This window comes from Fragaria vesca, linkage group LG4 (assembly GCF_000184155.1).
Source record: "Fragaria vesca subsp. vesca linkage group LG4, FraVesHawaii_1.0, whole genome shotgun sequence".
Taxonomy (NCBI): domain Eukaryota; kingdom Viridiplantae; phylum Streptophyta; class Magnoliopsida; order Rosales; family Rosaceae; genus Fragaria; species Fragaria vesca.
In genome coordinates, this window is record NC_020494.1 from 12369422 (window position 1) to 12380624 (window position 11203).

At 35.9% G+C, this 11203-nt stretch overlaps 1 protein-coding gene across 1 annotated transcript; it reads left to right on the forward strand.

Moving 5' to 3' along the window:
* Window positions 1-4409: 4409 nt before the first annotated feature.
* Window positions 4410-10371, forward strand: LOC101307580 (protein phosphatase 2C 70-like). The gene is made up of 13 exons (XM_004296868.1): window positions 4410-4570; window positions 5586-5766; window positions 5867-6040; window positions 6133-6308; window positions 6405-6563; window positions 7348-7491; window positions 7628-7689; window positions 7768-7903; window positions 8383-8477; window positions 8989-9104; window positions 9271-9400; window positions 9900-9954; window positions 10051-10371. The coding sequence occupies exons 1-13, from the start codon at window positions 4436-4438 to the stop codon at window positions 10204-10206; spliced, it is 1719 nt and encodes a 572-aa protein (XP_004296916.1). The 5' UTR covers window positions 4410-4435; the 3' UTR covers window positions 10207-10371.
* The last annotated feature ends 832 nt before the right edge of the window (window positions 10372-11203 follow it).

Sequence of the window (11203 nt, forward strand, 5' to 3'; positions counted from 1 at the left end):
ACGGACACCGCCACAGCCTTGACGACGGACGCCGTCGTGGCCTCGACTTCATCAATCTACCCGATTCAACCATCGCGGCCAAATCCATGGTTGGGGCTGCATATTGCCGACGAGGGGATCGGATGAGTTTAAGCCATTTATCCGCCTCCTTCCTGAGTTCAAGTTCTGGTAATTGTGGAATATGACCCTTTTCAGAGTTGCTTTGATTTATGGAGTGTTGTGGCTAACTGTAAATATGTGGTACTTATATGTATATATTGGCTTAATAGGAACTGCAGTTTTTGTATGTCCTTCAATGTTATTATGAAATGTGTGACTAGGTAGAAGTTTTCTGCATCACATAGTGAATATATGTGTCTGTTTAATGGTCACTTGCTTCACGTTCGTTTTCTGTGGTAACTAGTCAATTATTATATGTTGATTGAGGTCATACGACTGGCTTCTATATTGTTGTTAATACTTTTTTGTTTTTAGTGACAATGATTTTGTCCTCTTTCTATTACTTACTGATCTTTGCACATCAACCTAATTAGTTATGAGACATTTTGACCTGCAGAATTTGAGGTTTCTTTGGCATTGTTCTGAATAAGAAGCGTGATAAATCACCAAGATATTTAATTTTTCACATGTTTCAAGCTGTGAAACACCTCATGGTGACGAAATAGATTGTGGGATATGACATAAGTGATTATTGAGGATTGATAAGTGATTATTGGGGTCAGTAAATTATTATTTGAGGTTTGTAATCTGATTACTAAGGGCCAGTAAGTGATTATTAGGTGTCAGTAAACAATTATTAGGTGTCAGTAACTGATTATTGGGGGTCAGTAACCAAGTTATTAAGGGTCAGTAACTGATTATTGGGGGTCAGTAACTGAGTTACCGGTGACTGGAATCCGGCTATCGAAGAAAATTTGAGTTACTGGGGGTCAGTAACTGATTATTGGGGGTCAGTAACCAAGTTATTGGGGGTTAGTAAATGATTATTGAGAGTCAGTAACTGAGTTACCGGTGACCGGAATCCGGCGACCGGAGAAAAATTGAGTTACTAGGGGTCAGTAACCGAGTTACCGGCGACCAGAATTCGGCGACCGAGGAAATCAGGCAACTAAAGTCCGGCGACCGGTGACTGGAGTCCGGTGAGATTCCGGCCAAGTATTCTCTCTTTGTTCCACTTTCTCTCTCTATGCATACATAAGGAGTGAGGGTAAAATAGTCTTAAAATAATATGATTTGTTAAGACTTTAGTAAAGATTTGTACATTTGGACATAAAAAAGGTTACCTTATATTAAAATGGGGAATGAGAGATTTAAATTAATACTAAATTGGCATTTTCCCCTTTATTAATCTAAGAACATTGCATTAGTGTTTTACGATTACTACTAGTTGCCTGATAAGATTGTATTAGTACTTTACGTAACAAATCAAACGATGCTCAATGTCTTCACCTCGATCTAAACAACATTAATTAACAAAACAACTCTTCAGATATGAGCTCGTTCTTAGGATATGTAGTCAGAAATTAACAACTTTACTATTCTAAAAGCAGCTTGTGCTTAAAAGTCTTTTACGACATATGACGCGCATGAGGAGAGTCTAGTAATTGAAAAACTAAGATATCATTAGTCTACGTAACATGTATAAGCAATAAAGCTTAAAGATACAATGCACAATTTATTATAACCGGATCGAACTAAGATCCGGCTTGGTACATGGCATATTCCGATAGTTTGTTTTTGATAAATTAAAAAAGAAATTCAAAAGAAGAAAATAATTGATGTTCTTGAAATCAATGTATTACCAAAGTAGTAGATACACTAAATCAAGAGTTATTTAGAAACAAATCCAAGGTTTTCACGCATATAATATCCCCCCTTCCATGTAAAGTACTCAACAAACCACCATTTCCTCAGTTAACTTTCCTCTTTCCTTCCCTTCCTCCTTATATAAATTCATTATTAGGCCATCTCCAGTAATAGAGGCTATAGAGCCAAATCCTAAATTTTGGCCTTATTTTGATCTCCAATAAGAACTTAGAAGAGGGTCAAAGGGCCATAAAAGGGCCAAAGGGCCAAACATAGCCCTTTGGCTAGCCCGGGCCAAACCAAATTGTGGTCCCAAATGAAATTAAAAAAAACTAAAAGTATGCATATTAGTTGATTGATGAATACTCAAATTATAACAATTGTCAACTTTCTATTGGATTATTTCATTCTCATCTCATTACAACTGGTAAATTCTCTCAACCCAAAATTCATATGGCTAATATCTTATTTTATTAATATAATAGTTAATTTAAATATTAGTAATTTGGTCCAAATTCAAATAATGTTATAATAAAATAAATCTATAAGTGAGAAATTATATGGTACCTACCCGTATGTGATACAATGTGACAATATATTTGTATTTAAAGTGAAAAATATTAAAAAGTATAATGTGAAATCATAAAATATTCAAAAGAGCTAAAATTTGGCCCTCTCTTATTAGAGATCATTTAAAAGTCTATAAATAAAAAATAATATTTTTAAGGGCTAAATTATAGCCCTGGCCCCAATATAGCTCTCTCCTGCTGGAGATGACCTTACATTCTGCATTTACAGACCAGTGCCAGGTACCATTCCCTTCTGGTTCTTGGCTCTAATGTGATTGAAGCTCTGTCTTTCTATATACATATCCCATTGTCAGAGACGAACGTTTCACCTGAAAGGCAACATTTTCTGCGTATATAAGAAGCCAACTCTCTCCAAACATGGAATGTATTCGTATGGCTTTCTTTTTATGCTCTTATATATTGTTATTCTTAATTATTCATATATTACCCAAATGATCAGCTACTCGGTCAGAAGTATAATATATGGTGATATTATATATCGTTCCCAAAATTGGTAACAAAGCAGCCAACTAAGCCAAGAGGTGCATATGGAAATTACCGAAACCTTTTAAATCGGCCATTTTTGAACCAGACAAAGTGATGTGGAGCTTACGCGAGGTCGACGAGTCTAGAATATCCCACCGGCCATGCTTTGGTTAGATCAAATACCTTAAGCCACATGCCCACATACACGTGCATGCAGTATATACAATTTCAGTCTGGAGTTTTGTTATCTTATAACCCAAATAGAATCTGCTTGATTTGATGATTTCTTTGTTTGGTTGTTGGTTATTAGTTTAAGAGCGATAGAGATCGACGAGGTTTTTTTTTTGTTTTTTTTATTTTCTTTTTATCATACAAATAACTGAAATTAATGCTACAACAAGTTTATTTTGAGTCAAACTCACGATTTCCTTCCTACTTATAGAAGAGAGACTGATGCCAAGACCAAATGATACTGGACATCGATTACGAGGTTTAGTTTTGCATAATGATATCAGAATTGTATTTCATTTTATTTTTTACGGAAATTGGTTTTAATTTTAAACGCATTTGATAAACCCTAATTTATGTAGAAAATTCTCAATGTTCAGTTAGTTGTAGCAGTTTCTAAGTTGCGTATGCATTTTATTAGTATCACAATTGTTTCGATTATTAAGAATCTAGGTCGTCTAAAAGAACAAAATGATCAAGCATAGACGTCACATTGAATTCTTGAACCCTCCAGAAATCGTGGAAGTATCAATTAGAATATGATTGGATTTAGTTACTCTCATTTAAAACAAGTCTATATTCTTCTTAAGGGTATAGCCAAACCTTCCCAATAGGGGTAAGCTCGATTCAACCAAACTAGGCAAACATTATGCTTATTAAACACTCACCTAGGTTCTAATTAGTTTATCGATAGTGCTAAATTTCGTTCAATGGGAGCGGATTCTACGCACCAAAGTGCACTTGCACCATTAATGTGTAAGTTCTCAAATCACCATATGAGAAGATCGAATGAAGATTAGAGACCCTAAATTCATTCATTTCAATTTCATTTTTGATTCGATCAAATTAAACGTCAATAATAAGAGTACATCTTTTTCGACCTAGTGTTCTCACCTCCTTAGTTAGAAACACTTTAGGACTATTTTTTTGAGTTTTAATTTTGTTAACGGTATTAATATATATACATATAGTGCGATGTAGATGACTAGATCAAAATATTAGTTGCTCGGTTCCCTTACACCTAGGTGTATAAAAGAATTTTCATAGATTTATTGTTGAACATTTTTAAACATCCTCGTGTCGGAACTCGGAATGGAGCCAATTTACAAACATAAGACACTCTTGTGAAACTCTTCCATATTTTCTTTCTTCACGGTTGTGTCACTTGTGTGAAGATGGAACAGGTAATAAATATTAACAAGAAAACGAGTAAATATTTAAAAAGAAAAATCAAAAACAAAAAGGAAAGAGGTGAAAAAAAGGGGAGAGAAATGTGCGACCATTTCAAAGCGAGGCGAGGTTCTCGGAAAGTAAGAGGGAAGAGAGAGAGAGAGAGAGAGAGGGCGATGACGATGGCGATGCTAGAGAGCATTGTCGGTGTCCTTATGCTGCTTTTCATCCTCCTCCTCATCTTCCTCGCCTGTAAACCATGGCGCCTCTTCTCCTCCTCTTCTCGCTCCCAACGCTCTATCACTATCAAGGTAACCCTCTCTCCTTTCCTCTCAATCGCAACCCCAAATTTCAAATCTTTTGATTTCATCAATGTGAATTCCTAGGGCACCAGTTACGTGTTTGGTTTGCGACCGATGATTGTTGAGTTTGGTAGAGTTTGATTATTCCGTTTCGAGGCCAAAGATTAGAACTTGAATTGCTTACTGTGTGTGATCAAATTTAGTATGTGAGATTTGAGCTGTTGCTGTCGTCAGGTTACTTGGTTTCGAAGATTGGTTTGTGTTTTCAAACTAGTGGGTGGGCTGTTTTGTTCACCGAGTTTGGGTTTATTTATGGTTGTTTGTTTTGTTTCCTGCGTTTGGTTTGGTACCTCCAAAAAACAAAGGAAGCAAGTGTTTCTGTTTCGTGTTGCGAAAGTGGTGAAATTTGAAAGCACTGCGTTTTCTGAAGTTTTTTGCTTCTTTCTTTATATTGCTGGTTTTTCGATGCATCTGAAAGAGTGCCTAGGAGTGGTACTCTAGCATTACAAGGTTTCTACAAGAACCTACAAAGTAAGAAAACCACGAATACTGAGAAAGAGTAAAAGTGGTAAGTGTTATGTTGCTGTTGGTTTGTTGGCCTACATGATTTTTTTTTGAAAAGAACATCTTTGTATGGAATTTTGAAATCCAGATGGAACGGTTGTTTTAGTTGTTTAGATCATCACAGTGGGTGAACTCTCCTATTTGTTGCTTCATTGAACAATTTGATTCATTCGGTCATTACTTCTGTTTGCGATCTTCATCTGATCTTTGGCTTAGCGGATATGAACCAGAAAAAAACATTACCCCATAACCAAAGACCAAAACCATTATTTCTTTACAGCAGAAGTTAGTTGGTGACTGATGAGTACACTATAATACACTATTGGGCATTTGGGTTTAATTGTTAAGATCAGTTATTTTCAGTCACATTACGTGCCTAAATACCAACTGCTTCCCTTTGTGCGTATCATTTATCATTCTGTTTCGCTTATACCTCTTAAGCTGATGATTCTTGTTTTAGGCTGGTGATCTTGACAGACCCCTTGTTTCGGATGATGCGGATCTAGTCCGGAACCAAGGTAATGAACTTCCAAGAGGTTATGATCTAGAGGGAGCATGTTTTCAAAATGAAGGGCATTTGCGCTCACAAGGACTTGTATATAAACAAAGGCTTCCCAACACAGCTCCCAATTCAACTCAAAGTAACTTACCCGTGTTCCTTTTAATATTTCTCTTACTGATGTTTCAAAATGCTCTTTTACTTCAGAGACCAAATTAATATTTCTTATTGTCTTGCCCCAGGTGATAGCTTGGTTCTAGATGTGATCTCTGATGCTTCTGAAGACATTGTAGTTGGCCAGACACTTAAGCGTCCATTGTTGGCCCACCAGTTTGTTGAAGATCAAAGGAGTAGTAGGCAAAATTTAGAACAAGATAGATTCCAACAGTTTGTGCCCAAGGAGCCCTTAGATAAAAGTAATTTCTTATCTCTTTATATTTGTATGCCGGTTAACCTTCTACTCGTTTTTCTATAAACATATCATCATATTTTTCTTTTAGAATTGCAGGAACATGCCTCAACCTGGAGGTCATATCTGGTCCTTCCCGTGGACTCCGTTATTCTATACCGTCAACAAACTCCTCTAGGCTTCCTCTGACTCTTGGAAGGGTTCCTCCGAGTGATTTATTATTAAAGGATTCAGAGGTCTCAGGAAAGCATGCATCGATAAACTGGAACTTAAATGTAAGCACATCCATGACTAAATTCTTTGACTTTATTGGGATTGTATAATTGTGTCTATGGTGTAATAATTATGTTGTAATTGATAATTGTCTTCAGAAAATGAAATGGGAGTTGGTGGACATGGGCAGCCTTAATGGAACACTTCTAAATTCTCTGCCAGTTAATAATCCTGATACAGGAAGTAGACAGTGGGGTGACCCAGTGGTGCTTGCAAGTGGAGACGTGATAACTCTTGGAACCACCTCAAAAGTATTTGTAAGTCTTAAGTACCTTTATATTAAATTGTGAGTATAGGATACTGCTTTTGCATGATAGTTATAGATACATGGCAATGAATTTCTCATTCCTGGAGAACATACATTAAAGGGAGAAAAACTGTTCATCTCACTGGGACATATGGATAATCTGCTGTCTCTGCCATTGAGAAGAGTCTTTATTTTATTTATTTATTTATTTTATGATTTAATTTCAGTACAAGTCCCTGGATTCATAAGGTATAAAGAAGAGGTGTAAGATTGCTTCTCCATATCCTGCATATGTAAATTATAATTGAACAAACCCACCAGTAGATCATAGCCGTATCATCTTTACCTGATAAACTGATGAATATCTTTTGATTAGAATGTTTAAAACTATGTTGAGTTCTGGAAATTTAGATGCCCCATTTTATACTTCATTGATATTACCCTATTTCATGGTCAACTAAGACTACTGGTAAATTGAAAACAAAGAAAAGAGTTCAGTCAAATAATTGGGGCTGTTTTAATTATATGTATGACAAAGTACTTTTAATTTGTCTGCGCTTTACTTTTATCTTATAAGTACCTTTTTCCTTCGGGGAGATGTATCCGTTTCCAGTTAAAACGAGACCTATATAATGACTTGATATGATATATAATGTTGTATGCAAGGGTCCATCTATCATTTCAGTTGCTTCTTGTCAGTTTACATGCCGAATTTAAAATGAGGATATCTAGCTAGAGTAGCTGGTCATGCACAGGTGACCTGGCATTTGCTAAGTTCATATCCTTTGTGGCAGGTTCATATTTCATCCCAAAATGAGAGTCAGGTTCCCTTTGGAGTTGGTGTGGCTTCCGATCCCATGGCTCTTCGTCGTGGAGGAAAGAAGCTGCCTATGGAAGATGTGTGCTACTATCAATGGCCTCTTGATGGGATTGATCAGGTTATACTGCCCTTCTTTGATTTTTGATTTTCATGTGTTTATAAATCAGATTATAGTGGTGCTGATTGTATTTTCTGTTCACATACTTTTACATGGTTCTGAAAGTGCTAACATCACCTGAGTTCCTGTTTTTCAGTTCGGCATATTTGGTATTTGTGATGGACACGGTGGAGCAGAGGCTGCCAAATCTGCTAGCAAGTTAGTACTTAACTTACAATTCAAGAGTATTATGTGGCTACCAGATACTGTAGTAGTTACTGTAATTTTTTTTTACAGGCTGCTACCAGAGATAGTTGCTAATCTCTTGTCAGATTCACTAAAAAGGGAGAGGGTTCTACTGCAATGTGATGCTTCAGATGTTCTTAGGGATGCTTTTTATCAGACAGAAGCAAGCTTGAATTACCATTATGAGGTTTTTCCATCCACTTGATTTATGTTGTTTGGTTATCTATTAGTATCCATGTTCTGTTGACATTATTCTTGTTACTGTTCACACGACCAGTAAATCTAGAGGCACTTTGTGATAGGTTTCTTGCAAAATGTAATGCATTGTGAAATCTTCAATCATTTTTGTTTCACAATAGGTTCTTACTTATTGCCACTCCATTAAGTACTGTGGAAGCAGTCTGTATCTCCTTTAGACAGATAGATTCCCTGCATTCCTAATGTAGAGCGAGAAACTCTATGAAAAGTTATAATCTCTAATACTTAAAGATATTTGTAGAATTTTAAGTGCTAGATTTACATCAATGTCAGTTGACAGTGCTCCATGTATTATCTAAAAGAATGGAACTGTTGAATCTTTTGTTGTGGTAGGATAATTACATGTACCTTAAAAAATATATAGCTAAAGACCATGGTTTGCACATGACAATGTCTAAATCCTTGCAGGGTTGTACTGCGACTGTGCTTCTTGTTTGGACTGATGGTGATGACAATTTCTTTGCACAATGTGCAAATCTTGGGGATTCAGCTTGTGTTATAAAGTATGCCTTTCTTTTGTCTTTATGTTAGAATAATTCAATAATTCATGATGAGTTAAGTTCCAAAGAAAATGTGTTTGATGAATGAAGTATAGATCTTTGTTCCCTGAAACCATTGTTGATTGGCATTGCTACAATGACAGATGTGATCCTTGGTAGCTAGGAATTATTGGTTCTTTTTGTGGAGATTGGCCACTGTTTTGTATATTTTCGTTATTTAAACTATGATACTCTTATTACTAGTCTTTCTTATTAGGCAGTTGGATAAGTGTGAGGATACACTAATTATTAATGTTGAATTTGACAGTTCTGTAAATTCTAGTTATTGTAGTATTGTAGTTTTATTGATCTTTAATATGATTATTAAGTGTGTGTATTAGTATTAGTTGAATGTATATTGCCTCATAGTTGTCTGGTACCATGTACAATGAATGTAAGTGTTCACATAAATTAAAATTGCCTTCAACCAAAAATGTTGCAATGTGAAAACTAAATATGATCGTAATTGTGGCAGTGTCAATGGGAAACAAATGAAGATGACAGAGGACCATAGGATTAGTAGTTATACTGAAAGACTCCGGATCCAGGAAACTGGAGAGCCATTGAAAGAGGGAGAAACACGTCTATGTGGTAAGGAAATAACTTCATTTTGTTGTGAGCTACATGATTAGCTGTTCATATTTTAAGAAATTACTTCATATTGTTTTTGAGCTAACCTCCATTCATCCGACTGGAGGTGCCCCCACCACCATCATTGTATGTTGATAACCATTCATGCTTTTCTTTACTTGTTCAGGTTTGAACCTTGCTCGAATGCTTGGAGACAAGTTTCTTAAGCAGCAGGATTCCCGCTTCAGTTCAGATCCTTTTATCAGCCAAGTGGTACATATTGATCAAGGCAGCAAAGCATTTGCACTTATGGCCAGGTTATTGATCCCTTACAAACTTAATATTCTGAATTGTATTCAGTGATATCAGCAGCTTTTGTCTTCCTATGTTTTTTTTTGGCCTAGTTTAGGTTTGGCTCAGTACTCCCCTGTAGTAGCTGATACAATTATGTTTGAATGTCCAATTCTGATCTAGAGTCTAGCAATATACTATGATTTATTATCTGGATGTAGTACATGTTCGATTGGCATAAATGAGAAACCATGCCAACAATCAAACACCAAATTCTAAACCGAAGTTTACGAGTAAAGAGTATTAATATTATAAAATAAAAAGTAATCTTATTCACTATTGTATATTTGTTCGATGGCACGTATCCCTTGCACTTGATGCAGTTTTTGAATTATACATGATAATTTTCTTCTACAGGATTTTGTTATGCTGGTCTAACTGCGGGAATAATTTTTGAATGATATAATGTATGAAGTATAGATATTACATGTTACAAAAATAACCTGGCAATTTTTTTAATTGTAGTGATGGCTTTTGGGACGTCATTAGTGCAAAAAAGGCAGTTCAGCTAGTTCTGCAGGTAATGATTGTGTATTTCTTTAAATGCAATGTTAGATTGTATCCAATTTCAGTGATGTGACTATGTCCCCCTTTCATTTAACTGTGAGCTTTGCAGACGAGGGAGAGATGCCCGACGGATGGGGAGAATTTGGCAGAAAAGATTGCAAATATGTTATTGAGTGAGGCTAGAACAGTGCGTACAAAGGATAATACCTCTATTGTTTTCTTAGATTTTGACAGTTCTAGAGTCACATGTAAAGGTGGATTGTGATATGAATCAGAAAGTTATAGTTTTACAGTAATAATTCTCCCAGTTTTTCTTTCTTCGACCCTGTCAACCCTTTTAAGCCCTCAGTGAAACTAACTGTAGGATAGATTAGTAGTCCTTTAAAGTATGTAATCGTTCTATAAGTGAAAATAGAAGTTCAGGAAACAGAAAAGTTATAAGAGCAGTCAGTACTAAACATTCATTTTAGTTTTCTGACATCAGATGCTCCCCGGCATCATATGAGTCTCATTTTGGCCTTGAATACTGATGCTAGCTGAATATACTACGGTTAAACAGAATATCCTAAAATGTAAATAATGGGGAACATTGTCAGGGAAAAAAAAGAAAATCCGCAATCAACCACCGTGTGTTATTTTAATTTAGTTTGGCTCCTGGTTCAATGGTTTGATGCACCGTATTGCAAGGGAGAGCTGGAGAAGTTGTCCGAGATAGAACACTGGGACTCGGTCTTTAAAGAAAGGAAGTGATATTTGTGCTCTGATTTACGATCAACACTTCTTGTTTTACTTTTTTAGTGACTACTGTTGTTTCAGTAACATTGTTTTGTTTCTTTCTAAAAGCTTCAACTAAAAAAGAGGAAAGGAGTGTGGATGCAGATTTATAAGTTATTACAAAAGTCACAAGGACCCTAAACTACAGATCAAATATTACAAATATTTCCGTACAAAACATTATGAATGATGATAGCAGGATTCTCTTCTGACCATAACTCCATAAGTTATATTATCAATAAACAGACAAACTAGCAATGTGCGCCATTTGCTTCACGAACTAGGAAGAATTGTTATGCAGTTGAGATTTAGTCTAATTCTTGGCAGCTAGCATACGGTAAACATAGTCTAATTCTTGGTTCCGTGCCTGCACACAGATGCTCGCTCAAAAACGGAGCTCCACTCCGTAGCACCTTTAATTGATCTTGTCTTTGCAGACAAAATGTAGGATTGGTGGTTGAATTGGTTTCCAAAGCAATAATTAACAT